Genomic DNA, 18,989 nt, shown 5'->3' with positions numbered 1-18,989 from the left:
TGTTTGCTTTGACATCAACACAAAAAGCAGTATAGATGCTGCTTGGCTGTGTACTGTAGACCTTAGCCTTTCAAAGGGTCCTTTATCAGTTGTTTGAGGATTCTACAGTGAGCCGTTGCACTGATCTTTGTAAGATGCCCACTTTGGAGATTGGCAATCGTGGTGAATTTCTTCTATTTATGTCTGCCTGACCGATGGAGGCCTAAGTTTTTCGAAATCTTCTTGTATCCCCTGCACAAACTTTTCTCACAATTGTATTTCTTACCGCTGGATAACCTTCATCAACCATTATCTTTCATCATTCATTACCACAGCACTTGGGCAACGAGTAAAAATTGTGCTTTTTCTCCACTGTGTCTGCTTCATTCCCATCATTTGTGCTCTGAGGACATGAAGAATGCATGATTAGACTGTAGAGCCAGAGCGTAATGTTGCACTGTGAAAACATCCAAGATCTGCCGTATTAGAGTGCCTAACGTTAACCTGAAGCCTAACTCAAACCATCTACCAGACCATCATCATATGCATTAGTTCAACCCTGTAGTCTCTAAACCTAGTTTGAACATATAAACTGAGCTGTGTGCTGAATGGTGTACCTCAGGGCTCAGTTTTAGGGCCTACATTGTTTGCTTTGACATCAACACAAAAAGCAGTACAGATGCTGCTTGGCTGTGTACTGTAGACCTTAGCCTTTCAAAGGGTCCTTTATCAGTTGTTTGAGGATTCTACAGTGTGCCCTTACACTGATCTTTGTAAGATGCCCATTTCGGAGAGCAGCAATATTGTGGTGAATTTCTTCTATTTATGTCTGCCTGACCAATGGAGGCCGATGGAAATCTTCTTGTATCCCCTGCACAAACTTTTCTCACAATTGTATTTCTTACAGCTGGATAACTTTCATCAACCATTATCTTTCATCATTTGTTACCACAGCACTTGGGCAACGAGTAAAAATTGTGCTTTTTCTCCACTGTGTCTGCTTCATTCTCATCATTTGTGCTCTGAGGACATGAAGAATGCATGATTAGACTGTAGAGCCAGAGCGTAATCCAGCACTGTGAAAAACTAAACTGCATACTTAATGGTGTACCTCAAGGCTCAGTTTTGTGCCCTGTATTGTTTGCTTTGGCTGTGTACTGTACACCTTAGCCTTTCAAAACATCCTTTATCAGTTGTTTGAGGATTCTACAGTGAGCCCTCACATTGATCTTTGTAAGATGCCCACTTCGGAGAGCAGCAGTCGTGATGAATTTCTTCTATTTATGTCTTTCAAAATCCTCTTGTATCCCCTGCAAACTTTTCTCACAATTGCATTTCTTACAGCTGGATAACCTTCATCAACCATTATCTTTCATCATGCATTACCACAACACTTGGGCAACGAGTAAAAATTGTGCTTTTTCTCCACTGTGTCTGCTTCATTCTCATCATTTGTACTCTGAGGACATGAAGAATGCATGATTAGACTGTAGAGCCAGAGCGTAATTTGGCACTGTGAACACATCCAAGATCTGCCGTATTAGAGTGGACAGGTTTGTTGTTGTGTGATCTTTTGAACTCATCTGAGGATATGTCGGCTGTGCTTGCAGGTATCTGGAGACTTTACTTCGGCAGGTGAGCAATGGTCACATAGCTTACTTCCCTGCCATGAAGGCTTTCGTCAATCTGCCCACTGAGAACGAGCTTACCTTCAACGCCGAAGAGTATTCCGATATTTCAGGTAATGTTGCTAATAATGAACGCAGGCAAATAGAAAAAAGGTTATCCCAAGGAGTTCATGCTAACTGGTCCCCTTTTGTGTGAACTGTTCGTTTACTTCTGGATGATTGTATAATTTGAGTGCTCTGCTTTCTGTAAGAGTTTGAAATGTATTATGATTATGTGATTAGTTTAGGATGCCAGTTTGTATCGTTTCAGTGTTTTCGCTTGTTTAAAGAAACATCTCTCGTCTCTGTGCTTCAGAAATGCGTTCACTTTCTGAGCTGCTCGGTCCATATGGGATGAAGTTCCTGAGCGAGAGCCTGATGTGGCACATCTCCTCCCAGGTGGCCGAGTTAAAGGTGAGGAGGATGGAGCGGGTGTCCTGGGGGTTAGCCCTTAGAAGTTGAGAAATTACTTCCATTTTAAACTACTATTTAAATGTAATTACCTGTTTACATGTGTAATTGCATGGTAAGTTAGACAATTGTGTTTACAGTTGGAATAAACAAGTTCTTGTTTCGAAATGAAATGACAACATGGCAAAGGACTCAACAACTTTCCATTAAATTCAAATCATAATTAAACATCTCTGCTACGTACAACGCAAACAATCCACACTTTCAACAGAATTTCAGCACTTTTAATCAGCTGTTTGAGAGAAATACTTCATATCAAATTATACCAAGCTTTTATTGGGTGACTTCGAAGGGTTAAAGCTGTCACAGGTGGGCCAGGTCATGGCCAGGAGCAGCCGAGAACAGTAAGGGCCCAGAGCAGGCTGGCCTGCTTCTTTCTGCTGGCTGCTCTAGCTGCTCTCAGCGTTCCAGCATTCCACTTTTCTCCTGGAAACTGCCTGGGAGCAATTAGAAACTCTCCTCATTATTCCTTAATGAGGTGATTCCCGGAGCCAGCGGGACTTACTTACCGGTAACTCTGTTTGGGTAGCATGTGGATTTTTTTTTTTTCCCCCCAAGCTTTCGCTTGTTGGGTAACTCCTGGGAACTGTCAAACATGGTCTTCAGAACAAAACCATGGTGGTCATTGTTTGTGTGCTGTAATGTGCAATGTATTGTATAGTAATAGGAAGAGACTGCCCTGCTTTTGTATTGCATTGGGTTTGAAATGTCAACATACTGAGAAACGTTTTATGAAATTAGTTGAAATCTGCCGCTAGCCTGTGAAAGTGTGCGGAAGATGCTTCAGATAAATGTATGATGTTCTCTAATGCGTAAGCCTCCTTTTCTCCATATGAAAACAATTTGTTATCTGATTTATGTTTTTATTTCTCCTTACTGCACCAAATTGCTTAACGTGGAACAGTTTGGAGTCATGCAATCTGGCCACTTGATCTTCATTATTTGTTTATCTTAACGCCTGAATCAGGATTCGTCATTTGCTCACCTCCAAACGCACATTGTGCAAAGGCACTTTACATAATTCCTTACTTGGCTGCAGAGCAGCATGCACTTTTTTGGTCTTGACCTTCGTGTTTAGAAGGCTTTGGTCCACACTGTACTACCCTCATCCTTCTCTTTTTGCTAGAAACTGGTGGTGGAGAACATGGAGGTTCTGACCCAGATGAGGACCAGCTTCGACAAGCCTGATCACATGGCAGCACTGTTCAAAAGACTTACGTGTGAGTATCCAACTGAGGGTGCTAATAACTCCAGAGAACTTGCCAGAGAACGTTTGGCTGGAGCTCAAGAGATCATGGGTTTGGCTCGAGCTCATGCCTCATGCCATCACATCATTGAACAAGGCACTTGAACTCCAAAGCAAGGCACTTTAACTCCGACTAGCTTCTGGAGTGCTTTCATTGTGCTTGTGGTAGGTCACTTTTAATAAAAGTCTCAGCTAAATGACTGTTTGTCTCCTTCTGCTCTGTGTGCCAGTGCCAGCACACAGCTACCTGGGGTTTACAGCTACACAGCTTTAGTAGTTTTAACATTAAGACATCAGAGTCTGTAACATAGTTTACTGTATAAACAGCTGTTCCTTCCTTATTCTCCCATCACACTGATGAATGAGGTCTGCGCTTTTGAATGTGTCTTGTCTCTCAGCTGCAGTTTGCAGAGAAAGAGTGAACATTCAGGATTTTACCTGTGTAGAGAGAGAGAGAGAGATACTATGGTTCAGAAGTTTGGAACTGGTTCTGAAATTTGGAATTCAATATTAATTATATGAAATCAATTTTGTTACTGATCGCTGCATAAAATTAGTATTTCTGTGCAAGTTAGCAGATTTCATATAATTAATGGGAAGGGGCAACACTTTTAAGAAATAAAAACATTTAAAATGGATAATAAAAATAAAATAGCCTAATTAACAGACCTGTAGGTGACTCTTAAAGGGGAACTCCATTGATTTTTCAAAATTTCTGGATAATTAAAAGGTTAAAATCTAAACCTTTGAAACGCTCTGTTCTAGAGAAACTTACAGAGTCAGAACTGTTCACAGTGGTGGTGATAGGAACCAGACGTCCACCTCTAAAAGCTCCGTCACAGAAAGTTATTACTTGAAACAGGTACGCTACCTGATGCCTGAGACACTGTTAAGATAGTTTCATAATAAAGTTTAGAGTTTAATCCATTTATTTTAATCCTTTCATGGTGGAGGGATACATGCAGGGTGTTGTGAGGCAAAATAGTCCCCAAAGAAAACTTATTTTTTCAGGTTTATGACTATTTTACCATCCTCAACATTCCATATAAACTCAGAGGACTCGTGTAGGTTCACTGGTGGTTTTGTATAGTAAATAAAGTGTCTATATTTGTGATGTAGTCATGGCGACCCCTGGTTCCTTTCACCACCACTGTAAAGAAATCAGAGTTAGTAAGTTTCTGTACAAATGAATCGTTTCACATCAAACGTCTGACTGACTGTGTTTGCATCTAAACCACTGAATTATGCAGTCATTTGAAAAATCGGTGGAATTTCCTTTTAAATGACTTGAAAAGCTACATAACATGAAATTAACTTATAAAATAAATATTCAGAATATTTCAAAAGTCACGCATACAAAATTGTTGACTTTTAGCAAAATTTAACATTTTGAATGCTGAATAAATCAGTCGTGAATCATGTAGAGAGAGAATTCTGGGAGAATCCCTCCTCTCCCTCAAACACAGCACGGTAGCAGCTCACAGTCATTATTCAGCCAACCCACAGAAATAGAGTTTCGTTTTATGGTACAATCTAAGAAAGTGTTACCCAGACATGAAAGAGGGGCCTCAGACATGTTTCATAAGCAAATTTGGTTTCAGTTTTGCTTATTTAGTTGTCTTTCTTCTTTCAAACAGTGGGGAAAAAAGTTAACATAAATAAATGATTATTGTTAGTAACCATAACGACCAGGTTTACTTTAGCTTTTGTCTGAAACAGGTGTAGAACATCTTCATTGCTCTTGACCGTCATGAACTCTAGACAGCTGTCTACAAATTACATCAGCTGGTGATAATTGGGTCTAAGCACCCTAAGGTGCCTGTTGGAACCAGCAGAACATAAATAATTGGCAAAGTTTTTTGGAATGACCTCGATTTGTTACAGTTGTGGGGTCTCAAAAGGCATTTTGCTCACACTGACCTTGTTATGGTAAGCAACAGATTTCGAACAGATAAATGGCTGGAAAATAGTACAGTGTTTGGATGCGACTTGTATTTGCATAGTTGTTGAGCCGTGTTGAACTCAGAGAACTAAATAGTTTCGCAACAGTTTCTCCTTTGGTTTAGTTTCAAAGAGCACCGGAATTTCATGTTAAAACACATTTTATTCTAGGAGCAGCGCCGGTTGACCCGCTACAGGGGTTTCAGTTTCTGAAACCTTTTTTCACTACTCGTTAGTTTTCTTGTCTGCCAAAGTGGTGATTAAGCCTTGATTATTTGGCATTTAAAAATAAATATTGAACCATACATAAAAAATAAGTTTTGGGGATAACATTTAGTTTGCAATATTTGCATGTGCTGTGTATAAAGCGTGATAACAAATATAATAAACATGACTGAGTAAATCCAGACAGTAGACTATTTTTGTCCATCCTAAAAATGTAGAAAGGTTTTTTTCCCCCCTCTTGGACTGATGCTGTTACTGATGTTGCTTCTCTTTTGTTTCTGTAGCTGTGGACAGTGTGCTGAAGAGGATGACCATTATCGGGGTCATCCTGTCCTTCCGCTCCCTGGCTCAGGAGGCGCTGCGAGACGTAAGTGGACCACCCCCTCACCTTCCACTCCTCATGACTCAGCAGAAGTGTGTGTTTGGACAGCTCTCTGTTCTGCTGAAAGATGCTGTTCATCTCTGCAGTGCTGTTTGCTTTGCGTTTGATGCTTGATTGGGTGCTTTGGGTCGATCTGACCGCTGCAGGTGTTCTGACCGCTGGCCTTTTGTTGTCCTCTGCAGGTGCTGTCCTGCCACATCCCATTCTTGCTCAGCTCTGTGGAAGACTTCAAGGACCACATTCCTCGCGAAACAGACATGAAGGTGTGTGTGTGTGTGTGTGTGTATGTGTGTGTGTGATATATATATAAATTTTTTTTCCCCCAAATAAAACCAATTCAGATGCGTAAGGAAGCCTATTTTGTAGTAACAGTGGCTTATTATTCTGGAACTTGTACCGTCACTTTTCAATAGGAGTTATTTTAAATATCCACAGTAAATCTGAAATATTTTTATGTGTAAAAGACTAAAAATAAATCAACAATATATATATAGATAAACCTATTTCACAATTTTTTTTTTATTTTTTTTTTATTTTCATTCCATCTTAAATGGAGCAACAATTACATTCTGGAACTTGTACCGACACTTAAATGTAAGTGTTGCACCATTTAAGGTGGAACTGGTCTTCTGCTCGTTCACAAGGCCCAGAGACAACGGCATCTGATGCATCATTTGATGCGGCTGACCAAGTTTGGTGGCTTCTCGGGCGGAAACGAGAGAAAACAGCGGTGCAGCTGTCACTGTGGTGTCCGTGTTAAGCTAAAACTAGCCCCAAAAACCCAGCCATTCCTTAATGTCCACTGTCTTAAAAACAAAGTGGAGTATTTCACATGAAACAGACTAGTGGGACGGTCTGCTGCAGTTTCATTTTCATTTGAAACATGACTGAAACATCTCTCTGACAGCCATTCAGCTAAAGAGGGTTAACACTGTTTGTACATAGCGTTATCTGTGCTTGTTCGTGGCCTACATTCTTAAAAATGATCTATCAGCCTACCTTTATTTAAACTCTGAATACTTTGACGGAGACCCTCCTTTACAATATAGCCGAGCAATACAGAAATCAGGGATGGAGAAATTGGGTAGTAAAAGGAAATCAAATGTTATAATAAAGTAATAAAAAATAATAGTAAAATGTAATAATAAAAAGGTACCAATAAACCGTTAAATCAATAAACCATTAAAATTACAATGTAGTAACTTAACAAGTAACAGATCAGATAAGGATAAAATAGAATGAAAAGAATACTAATAAATAAAAGGAATAAAAAGGGTAATAGAAAAGTAAAACAGTAGCTAAGACGTAGCTAAAACATACCAAAAATCCTATTAAAAATTAAGTAAAATCAAATAAAACAGTTGCAGGCTGATGGTTCTTCAAGGGTTCTTTAGTAAAGTAAATGGTTCTATATAGAGCCATGAACACTCAGAGAACCCTTGTCATGATTAAAGGGTTCTTTGCATCATTAAAGCACCAAAATGGTTCTTCTGTTGTTACAATGTCAAGCCTGTAACAATAAAAGAATCCTTTTTGGTGCTGTAGAGAACCCTTTTCAGGAAGGTTCTGTATAGAACCACATATAACACAGTCCCCATCAATCTGAAGAACCCTTTAACGATGAAAAAAAAAACCTTTAATCATGCAAAGGGTTCTTTGAGTGTTTATGGTTCTATATAGAACCATTTTCTTTACCAAAGAACCATCTTTTTTAAGTGTGTACCAGTATAACTTCTCTCAAAACTCATACCTGAGAGAGAATTTCAGCTGGTATACCGGATGAACCTCCCACTGTCAGTATCCAGCTGCAGCCATGCAGACCAAGCCTTAGCTTGGGCGGTAGAAGCCCCAGTTTGGGGCTATATTATAGATTTCTGCAGTTTCAGTATTGCAGTGGTCAGTATGACTTTAATAAACATATTATATAGTAAGGAGTCCTAATTATACTGCTTACTGTTTCACTCTAAAGCACTTCTAACTGCTACGTGTATGAAAAGTGTTCTGTAAATAAAGTTGTTAAAATTAATATCATTAATAGAGACTGTGTTTGGAGCTAACATGATCTCTCTCTCTCTCTCTCTCTCTCTCTCTCTCTCTCAGGTGGCGATGAACGTGTATGAGCTGTCATCAGCAGCAGGACTGCCCTGTGAGATTGACCCGGCTCTTGTGGTGGCTCTGTCCTCCCAGAAATCCGGTAAGCAGTAGTTGAGGATCCTGTTGGTGCCCCATGTCATCATGTTGCATGAGATACTCTTAAAATGTCACTGATTACGGCTCTGAATTAGAACTGTCCAGAAGTTCAGAAGTAATAGAAAATGATGAGGCAAAGAAAAGTAATAAATCAAAAACCCTTTAACTTCAGCAGCTTCACTCTTCACTCAGACGGAACAAACTGAAAAAGGAAACTTTGGTCTGTGCAGTAAATCCTTCCCATCTACACTGATCTATCAGGAAAGACTTTCAGGAAAGTTCCTCACGTGGTTTATCAGGTCAAATACAGTAGCATGAGAACAGTGAGGTCAAGCTGGAGCTCAATACAACCTCACTGAACTCTTCAGACGACTCAGTCCTTCAGAAGGGAACTCCATTGAAAGTCCGCCTTTCACCGTACAACCCCATTGACCTCAAGTTCTCGAGCTCAGAACCCATATACTTCAGTGCAGCACTACAGAATAGAGCTCTAAAGAAAGTCTGTCTGTTATCGTGCATCCCTACTGAGCTCAAAATGAAAAGGGAACAGAGTGGAACCCTAAAAACTGGATCTGTCGCCATTAGATGCCACACAGACTCTTCAGACACCTGTCAACAGTTGCTCAGACAGCTTTCATTTTCAGTGAGGGCCATGCAGAACAGGAGAAGTAGCAAACAGGCTCAATTCTCAGAAACAGTTATTCATGTGTTCAGGGCAGGCAGTGCCTTCTTATTCCAGGCTAAGAATTCTTTGCAACCTGGGGTTCTTTTTTAACCATTGAAATTGCCTTAAGTGTAGTTTGTATGAAAATCAAAGGCCATTTAGGCAGTTTGGTCATTAATCTGTGTTGTGAATCATTTGGTCATTGAAGTGAGTGCAGATCAGAACCCACAATACATTTCAGAAATCAGTTAATCCACCTTTATTTTGACTCGGAAGTACATTGAGGGTGACCCTCATTTACAGTGTAGCCAAGCAAATTAACAGTGATTAAAAAGATTGAATTGAAATTTATCAACTAAAACACTGAAAGTCAGCAAGACAAAAAGATTTCTAAAAAACAGCTCAAATAGGAAACAGGCATAAAATATCAATAAAATATATAATGAACACACATTAAAGTTAAGTAAAAGAACAATTTTAGATAATGAGCTATAAAAAACCAAAAATTTTAGAAAAATCTAATTATTTACTAGGATAGAGCAATAAAATAACATCAAATAAAACAGTTTCAGTAGATAAAATAATTATAAAAAAACTGATGATAATAATAATAATAATAATAATAATAATAATAAACGGTTACAGGCCCATTACGGAGATTCCTGTAGTGAATTCCAGCTCTGCAGCTAAAAGCAGGTTTTCCCAGTTCAGTAAAACCTCTGGGTTCCTGACAGGTGATCGTCACTAGAGCAGGTCTGGTAATTACTGTTATTTATAGAGGTCATAGTTGAGATATAAGCTGGTAGAAATTAATATGGTCTTTTAAATTAGATGTTTAATATGACCAGAGAGAAAAACGAAGTAAAACGTCGGTGTTGATTTCTGTTTGACTTTACTGGTCAGCTGGTGAATATGTAAAACACTATACTATAAGGACTTTCATGGATATTTCTACTCATTTTTCTGATATTTGGGTCGCAGTACAGTGTGCACTATGCAATGAATGCAGTAAAATTTTATACTGTAAAAATATTTGATATATTGACGGACATATTGGCATAAATTGGAATGGTATCTACTGCTCTACTAAAAAATTAGTAAAAATCTTAAAGGAACCACAAAAGTAAGGAAAAAACTTTGAGTGCCTTACAATTTGTCTTAATTTTGCTTGCACCAGACGCTGCGCTCTGGTTTTGGCAGTTGGACTTTGAAAAATAAATAAATAAAGTTAAATAATTTTTTTTTTTTCTTTTCATTTCATTTTTCTTTTCACTTCTGTGTCAAAAATGTACTGACTTGCATAAACCACAATACATACTGAGCCAGTTTCCCAGCCATCGATTAAGCCTAGTCATGGACTATATTTTCCTTACAGTGGAAAATCTCCACTCAGAATTCTATGTAGGACTCTGCTTAATCCCTGTTCCCATTACTGTATAACACAATTAAAATGTGCTGCTATGTCGTCTCTTTTTTAACATCTGTTTTCAGTATGTATGGGCTTAAAGGGGAACTCCACTGATTTTTTAAAAATTCTGCGTAGCTGAATGGTTGCGATGTAAACGAAGTCATTCAGAGTGGTTTGGTGTGAAATGCTCTGTTCTAGAGAAACCTACTGAGTCAGAACTGTTCACAGTGGTGGTGATAGGAACCAGACGTCTGAGGATTTTAATGCCTTTAAAGGCTTGCTCACAAAGTTATTACATGAAACGGTTAGATATATGATGTCTGGTGTTTGACACATTGTTTTATAATAGTTTGTGATAAAGTTTTGACTTGAAATGTATTTGAATCCATTTATTTGAGTCCATTCATGGTGGAGGGATGCATGCAGGGTGTTGTGAGGCAAAATAGTCCCAGATATTCCACTATTTTACCATCATTAACATTTATATATAAAAGCTCAGAAGACTCGTGTAGGTTCACTGGTGGGTTTGGATAGTAAATAAAATGTCTATGTTTGTGTTATATTCTTGGTGATCCCTGGTTCCTATCACCACCACTGTAAAGACATCTGAGTCTCTAAGCTTCTCTACAATGAACCTCTTCAAATTAAACCACACTAGATGAATCTTTTTACATCTCAAAGGCCGAATTATTCTGAAAATTGGTGGAATTCCCCTTTAAACTTTGCACAGCACTAACACTTCCTATCAGAAGAGCCCAACAGAACATATTAGAAGAGCTCAATGTAGTACCATCAGACCCCACAGAACTCCATATAACCCTTTGAGAACGTAGGAGAGGGCCTGGGCAGACTGTTATTTGGCCCCGTTTGCCGGTTGGATCGATTCTGCTTGTGTTTTAACACAGATCTCCGCTATTTACTGTCAAAACAGTGCGTCACCTCATCCCGATCACTCCCAGAGCGCTAATACAAATAAGAGTTAATTGTTGGACATTAGCGGCATTTTTCTTGGCTCCTCAGCGTAGCTTTCGCACGGCGCCTGGTGAGAGGGAACGTTCCTCCCCGAGGTTTCCGCTCCGTTCCCTTTGGAACCAAAATAAAGGTGTGTGTGAGGAGTGGTGGAGTAATTCCCTTTTCGCCCGTGTCTGATAACAGAGAACATAAGCCCAGAGGAGGAGTACAAGATCGCCTGCCTGCTGATGGTGTTTGTGGCCGTCTCCCTGCCGACCCTGGCCAGCAACGTGATGTCTCAGTACAGCCCTGCAATTGAAGGTAACTGCTTTATATCATACATCATTTCTGGGTGTCTGCGCATCCTACATTAATTATATCCATACTGTGGCATAGCAAATACATTAATCGATAACAGCAGCCAATATTAAGTTCCCACCGACACTGTATGACATAAATGTAAACATATAAATGAATTGTACAGATACAGCTAAAAACAGTGGCAGCCACCCTATTGTACTCATTCACACTTCATTTTTGAATCATCATCTCATATTTCTACACCAATTCTCTGCAAATAGCCTGTTTTACTGTTCACTTACTTTAAAAAAATAGGTAATTTATTCATTAATGTAACTAAATCAAGATAGACATTGTACTTATTACCTTATATGGCTTTGTCCTCCACTTTTTGCACATTTGGATGAGAGTGTCGTGTAATATAAACGTACTGAAGCTGGATTTTCTCCGTACTTCTGTCCATTGAGACAATTAGTAAGGTATGAGCTTCTATTGCTAACCACATTAGCCTCATAGCTCCTAGAAATAAACCTCAGACTCCAAACATGATGGACTATATTTGGGATAAGGAGGGGAAACTATGTACTTTTTTGCAGGACTTTGTTGCTTTAAGCTTATTTTCACTGTGTAACTGTTGACTCTTTGCAAACTTATTTCAGGCCACTGCAACAACATCCACTGTCTGGCTAAGGCCATTAACCAGATTGCTGCTGCGCTGTTCACCATCCACAAGGGCAGCATTGAGGATCGTCTGAAAGAGTTCCTCGCTGTGAGTTCAGCACATCTGCAGACACTATTCTGATTAACGTCTCCAAATTCAACAAAGCCAGGCACATTGGTTTATGCAAGTGGTTCTTCTGCACTGCACAGCTGAGTGTTTTACTTGCAATGACACACCTAATTCAACCTGGCGTGTAATTATCCAGCTATTTTGCAGCTGAGTAAGGTGTGTTAGAGCGGAGAAACAAAACTAAACAGTGCTGTAGGACTGAGAAACAGTGACCGAGTGACTGTTCTGTGTATAAGAAGCCCCAGTTTTGTTCGTAGTGTCTACCATTGCTGTATGGCTTATCGTGCCTCATTGTTTGTAGACACTTTCTAATATAAAGGGTGTTAATACGGAGTTTGTCCCCCTTTGCTGCAGTAATAGCCTCTGCTTTTCTCAGAGGGCTGCAGTTGCTGTGAGGATTTGATTGCATTCAGCCACAAGAGCATTAGTGAGGTCAGGTACTGATGTTGGATGGTCAGTTCTGGATCACTCCAGCTCATCCCAAAGGTACTGGATGGAGCTCCATCACTCCAGAGAACACAGTTCCACTGCTCCACAGCCCAATGCTGGGGGGGTTTAGACCCCTCTAGCCCACGCTTGGCATTGGGCAAGGTGACCTTAGGCTCATATGCAGCTGCTCCAGAGCGTCCCATTCTATTGGTCAATGCTCTTCTATGCCGATTAAAGCTGTGAGCGCTCAACTCAGCATCTGTTTCAACAGTAAGTGCACCTTACAGTAGGTGAGTGGAGTAATTAGAAGAGGTGGCTGGATACTTTTGGACAGAGTGCATGTACAGTGGTGCTTGAACGTTTGTGAACCCTTCATAATTTTCTAGATTTCTGCAAAAATTTGACGTTATTTTAAAAATTAAGTCCTAGTAGTAGATAAAGAGAACCGAATTAAACAAAAGAGACAAAAATATTAGACTTGGTCATTTATTTATTGAGAAAAATTGTGGAAAATTCTAAAGGGTTCACAAACTTTCAAGCACTACTGTGTATGTAGTTCTATGCAAATGTCTTAAGCACTTAAGCACATTTCTTAAAACCATTTATCTTGGTAGAAGTAACAAGTTTGGTTCTAGATTCCTCCTCAATACTTCTAGCCATTACATGGATTTGTTATATTCCATCAGCTGCACACTTGATTTAACTCGATTAAGTATTGATTAGCCAAAACCAGGTATTGGATGATAACTGTAAATAATACTGGGCTTCCTCAAGGAGAGGTTTGGAAATGGTTAAACTAACACATCGACATACTTAAAATCACTACATGTTGTATTAAATTTGTTGTATTAATTGTAACGTTAATCTTGTTTTTTTTTCCTTCTGCCCGTTAGCTTGCCTCCTCCAGCTTGCTGAAGATTGGTCAGGAGACGGATAAAACCACCACCAGGAATCGCGAGTCTGTTTATCTTCTCCTTGACATGGTGAGTGCCCACCACCTGCACCACTCACTCTGAGTAAAATCTTGCCCCCCAACTTGCTACAGCTCAGTAATGCAATACTGAACATTGACTCAGACGACTTTGAGCGATGACCAGAAGATGAAAACTGTGGCAGTGTTTTTTTAAGAAAAGAGAAAGACCGTCTGGCTCTTCAGCACTATAAAATTAAGAGCTTTTTAGGGGATTTGTATTTGACTGTACATCTGCAGTCATGCATATGTATCTGCCGTCTTTTGATCAGAAGAGCTCATGTGGGATTTGGCTGCAGGATTAGCGGCGCTTTGAAGTGTAATCTACAGGCAGCCGGCCGCTATTGTGTAATGGAAAGTGACAAATGTCTTTATCTGACTGAGGACATGTGTGTGTCCTCCACCCAGTGACAGACACACACACACACACACACACACACACACACACACACACACACACACACACTGCTCCATGGCAGACTAGCAAAACCACCAGTAAAGCCCCAAAATCTGTTCACACAGCTTTTGGATGAGTTGGGTGGATCTGTGTGCCTGTAAATGAATGCCTGCATATGTGTGTACCCACAAGTGTGTGTGTGCGGTTGTTGTTTCTTGGCTTCCACAACTTTGTTCTTAGGTTATACAAGTACTTTATGTAAGACTTGTTAAACGCTGGTCCTTATATTGAAATTTTATATTGCAACATAATGCAACTAGTTTAATATGGAACTTTAATAAAAGGACAAATCTTTAAGACTTTTTCAAGAATTGTGCTTTAGATGTTGCATTATGAGAATATGAGACTATAGAGCACGGTCCTTCTAACCTGTTCTTCCCAGAAGTGTTTATAATATTCAGTATCACAACATCTTTCAAATATATCAGGGTATTTAATATTATTTTTGCATTAATAAAGTCAATACTGCTGCTCTGCACTAAACCTGAAATACAGTACTGTGCCAAAGTCAGAGACCACACATTTACTTAATTTCCAGTCGAAACAGCCATTAAGTGCAAGTTATTCATTTTTCAGAAGAAATGTCTGAAGAGATTAGATATGTAACCAATGGGAAGAGAAAAGTTACAGGAAAATAAGTGGGGAAAAAAACAGGAGTTTCCAAAACTGAATTTTACAAAAAGATTAAAAGCTACAGAGAAAATGGGGCTCCTAACAACCACCTGGAAGACCTGGTAGACACCAAAACTGCCCCCATCAGATAAACAGCACTTAAAGCTTTCATCTCTGAGAGAGAGGAGAAAATCAAGCTGCTCAGATCTGAAAACATCCACAGGTGTTTCTGTCCATCCTTCCACTGTGAGAAGACGACTCAGCGCTGTGGGTCTGAAAGGATGTGTAGCTGTTCAAGAAGAACCTCACTGAGAAAAGGAGACGGACACATCAAACAAAGAAGCTGAACAATGGACTGACCACCCCTGAGTCCAGACCTCAACACCACTGAATGTGTTTGATTACTCCAGAAAATGATCAACCAGCTTCTAAGACTGAACTTTGGAGGTGTGTCTGCAGATTCTTTGAGGAACTGAAAGTGAGTCTCCTGAAGAGAATGGAATCTGGAATAAAGGGAAAGAGTGACTTAGAATAAATACTGAAAACTGACACTGAAAAATTAAGTAGTGAAGGGTCTTCTGCTTTTGCACAGGGATATAGGTTTTTTGATTGAACTGGTTTATTATGTTTTCTTCTATTATATTGGAATATTGCAGCATATTACATTAAACATTAACCAGACAGAAACCACATTTCCAGAAAGGAAACTGTTTATTTAGTTTATATGTATTTTGGACTGTTCTTTCAAAACAGTCTGAAGCACCCAGCAAATCATTGCATTGCATTTCAGTTTCTTTCCAGGTCTTGGAACAGCCATGAAACAGACCTTAAAATGCAAAAACAATGTGCTGAGGATGCTTCTTATGGAGTAGAATTTAATAATCGGATTTCTGCAGTTATCCGATTATTCAAATGGTCTTGTAAACACCATACTCCGAATTTGAAATCTGATTGAGAAATCCAGTAAAGAGGCTGGATTTTAGCTCAGTAATCAGATTTCTCAGTGCATATAAACTCTTACTCTGATTTCTTTCGGATTTCTCAGTCTGGGCATGTGCGAAAACAGACGGCAGTGCCGGAAATAAGCGAGCAGCGTCGCCGCGAGACACTTTTGGAACGACGCTGAAACCGATTACGTTTGACGAAATTAAGGATTTAAATATTCTTCATCTTCTAGATGATGTTTGTTCATATTTTCAGGTAAAATGGTGCCAAGAAAAAAAAAGCCACGGCATGAAGCTCGAGTTTTACATTATGTTTACATCACGTCTTCTTCTGTGAGTTTATTGGCTGGTTGCAAAGCAGAAATCCGATTACTGTCTGACTCATGTAGACCTGGAGTTTCCCCATTATCTGATTACTCAAGTGCAAGTAAACATGCTGATTGGATTACTGACATAATCTGATTTTCTGCAGTTTTCGGATTATGCATGTTAACGCATTGTTGTGTGACAGCAGTAGCAGTTTAGATGATGTATCGGCCAGCACTGCCTCACAAATCACCAGTGACATCAGAACAGCAGTGGCACAAATCAAAGCCTGTCTATCTTCACAGCTATGAAACAAACGTACCATTGCTGTCAGGATAAAATCTCGCAGCTCCATTTTTGTCATTTTAATTTTTTTTTACAGAACTCAGAAATTCCAGCTGACATTTACAATGTGTTAAAACTTCCTGATGAGTGGATTTTGTTGCATTGACTTCCATTCAAAGTGAAGAACACTGACTTCCATCCAAAGCCAAGAAGTTCAGGCCTCATTCACGAATAACTGCCTTAGTTTTTTCTTAAACGTGTTCTTGAGAAAGATCGTAAGAAAACCTCTGTCAGATTCATGACGTGTTCTTAAAGTACAGAACTGTTCTCACCTTTGTGCTTTTGAGTGTGTAGATTCTGTTCTGACCTAAAAACAACCCCCAAATTATAGAACACTGGTGAATGTCAGAGCCTTCGTAAAAACTGCATAAGTGGGTTTTAAGAGGAAATTTCTATGTAAGAACAGTTGCTGAATGAGGTCCATTGACTTCCATTCAAAGTCAAGAGTGTTTTTTCCTGTAAAGCCATTTTAGAAATGCAAACTTTGACAGTGACTGTATGAAAAACGTATAACAAATGGCACCTGATAAATCTTGAGCTAGATTTTGATTATTGTATGATCACTTAAGTAACTCTTTGTGTATGTTGCAGATTGTCCAGGAGTCTCCATTCCTCACCATGGACCTGCTGGAGTCCTGTTTCCCCTACGTGCTGCTCCGGAACGCCTACCACGCCGTGTACAAGCAGTCCGTTTCCGCGTCCGCGTGAGTCGAGCGTCGCTAAGAGACGTGGGCCGGCTTCATTCCACACACTTCTGTAGGACCATCCGGTCTTACAGTCTAACCAGTGCAAGACTTCATATGGGATCAAACCTTCTTCAAAACTCTAAAAGAAACAAAATAGAAAGGATAAAAAAATAGAGAGCAAGCTGTTTATTGACCAGTTACAATAATCTTCGAGTTTGGTTGTCAGGGACTAGTAACACTAAATATAATTTTTGATCAGATTTTGTTTTGTTTGGGTTTTTTTTTGTTTTGTTTAGGGTGGGGGGGGGGGGATTTGCGGTTTTGGGGGAAGGAAGAAAAAAAAAACACTAAAGTACTTGGATGTGTGTGTTGGTTTGGTGGGGAGGGGCGGGTGGGCGGGGCTGAATTACTACAGAAATAACTACATGATGCTAAAATACTCGTTAACATAACAGATGCCTCTATGAAACACAGTGATTCTTTTTTTCGATGTCGTTTAGCTCTAATCTGTGTGGGTTACCGCGTGCATTCTTTCTCTAGCTCTGTGAATTCTTTTACTTTTCTTTTGTTTTTTTGTTTTTTTTTTCATGATCACACTCTTTTGTGTTCCTTTGACACGTTTGCCAAAATAATGATATGATATATAGCATCTCATTTGAAACGAAACAGAATTGTGGGTAACTACATGTTATAAAAGCAACCTATAGTGTTGTTTGTATAAAGCATAGTATAATTTTTTAACTAACTTTCATGATGCCTGTCGGCATTTAGATTCCATTGTAACTTTCTGTGTGGTATGATAAACATTCTTACATATTTATTGAATGTTTATAAGTTGTTCTTCCCCCTCTGACCCCTTATCAATTTTATATGTTTTGAATTTTTTGGAAATGACCATGTATCTTCCATAACATAAATAAACATTGGGTCATATGCGCTCTGTGGTCTCGCGTTCTGTTTCGAGAATTTAGTACCCTGAAAAAGTCTGAGATGCTTCATTATTAAATTTCGAGTCAAAATGGCTTTTAAGTATGTAAATTCGTTTTTCTAAGGAGATCAGATTTAGGATAATCCAGTGGAAAAACGGGGAAATCAAAGGAAAGTAAGTTGGAGAAACAGGAAATTTCAAAACTGTAGATCTAAAATTATAGAAAAAATGCGACTCCTAACAACCACCTGGAAGACCAGGGCCAATCGCATTTCACCCCTCGCCCCTACCACTCAGCTCTACCCCTGTTTTGCGTGTTCACCCCTAGGGGTAGGGTGTCCTGATTTTTGTTGAGATAGAGGGGTGGGGCGAAGTGTCGGGGCTACATGACCCTCCAAACAGAGGTTTTCCAGAGACTCCAAACAGAGAGTTATGAGAAAAAAAGAAAAACCGGCAAGACGGCTGAACAAGAGACCAAAGAAACACACAAATGTGAGAATTTTCTCAGTTAAAAAATTCCAATAATCACTTTATTATCTTAATTTGTCGTTTCAGTGTATTATGGTCCTTTTCTTTATAACAAGCATAAAAATCACTAGTAGTTTGCTGATCTCCTGGTGGCCTTAGCTAAATTTCCCGTTCCACCTACAATGCTGCAGGAGTTACATTCTGGCACCTCAGAACTGCTGCTTAGTTTAAGGTGGAAAGGAAACTTTGAACAAGAAGCTGGTGAATATCTGACTTCAGCTTCATATCACTGAAGAATTTGGGGTGGGTGATAATAAATAATTGCCCCCCTCTTTGAAGGCATATGATTCCCTAAATGTAACTAAAGCCCAGCAGTGAGGAGCTGAACTTTACCCTCCTCTGCTGTCACTGCAGACTGGCAGTGTCGCCTACAGAGCAGCGCTGGTAGCTGTTAATGAAGTAAAGCTCTTATTATTTGAGGGTCTCATTTCATAGGGAAGATTTCAACCACTACCCTGTAACTCAGTTCCAAGATAACCCTTCGAAAACAAGGGGTAGGGGTGAAAATAAGAAATGGGACTGGGCCCTGGTCGACACCAACACTGTCCCCATCAGATAAACAGCACTTAA

At 39.5% G+C, this 18,989-nt stretch overlaps 1 protein-coding gene across 2 annotated transcripts in view; it reads left to right on the top strand.

Annotated features, from left to right (window-relative positions):
- The window catches only part of nckap1 (NCK-associated protein 1), a 97,093-nt gene extending 79,833 nt beyond the window's left edge, over positions 1 to 17,260 (top strand). The window contains exons 22-31 of one of the 2 annotated variants that reach the window (XM_036577107.1): positions 1,590 to 1,720; positions 1,963 to 2,060; positions 3,244 to 3,337; positions 5,814 to 5,896; positions 6,094 to 6,174; positions 8,012 to 8,105; positions 11,329 to 11,445; positions 12,084 to 12,193; positions 13,537 to 13,626; positions 16,869 to 17,260. In XM_036577107.1, coding sequence (XP_036433000.1) covers positions 1,590 to 1,720; positions 1,963 to 2,060; positions 3,244 to 3,337; positions 5,814 to 5,896; positions 6,094 to 6,174; positions 8,012 to 8,105; positions 11,329 to 11,445; positions 12,084 to 12,193; positions 13,537 to 13,626; positions 16,869 to 16,985 — 1,015 coding nt within the window. In that variant the 3' untranslated portion in view covers positions 16,986 to 17,260. The remainder of the gene's footprint in view (positions 1 to 1,589; positions 1,721 to 1,962; positions 2,061 to 3,243; positions 3,338 to 5,813; positions 5,897 to 6,093; positions 6,175 to 8,011; positions 8,106 to 11,328; positions 11,446 to 12,083; positions 12,194 to 13,536; positions 13,627 to 16,868) is intronic. The other variant, XM_036577116.1, reaches the window with a different exon arrangement.
- Positions 17,261 to 18,989: the final 1,729 nt, after the last annotated feature.

The sequence above is a fragment of the Colossoma macropomum genome, unplaced genomic scaffold, assembly GCF_904425465.1.
Source record: "Colossoma macropomum unplaced genomic scaffold, Colossoma_macropomum, whole genome shotgun sequence".
NCBI lineage: Eukaryota > Metazoa > Chordata > Actinopteri > Characiformes > Serrasalmidae > Colossoma > Colossoma macropomum.
Note: the sequence above shows the minus strand (reverse complement) of the source record. Positions and strands in the feature narration are given on the sequence as shown.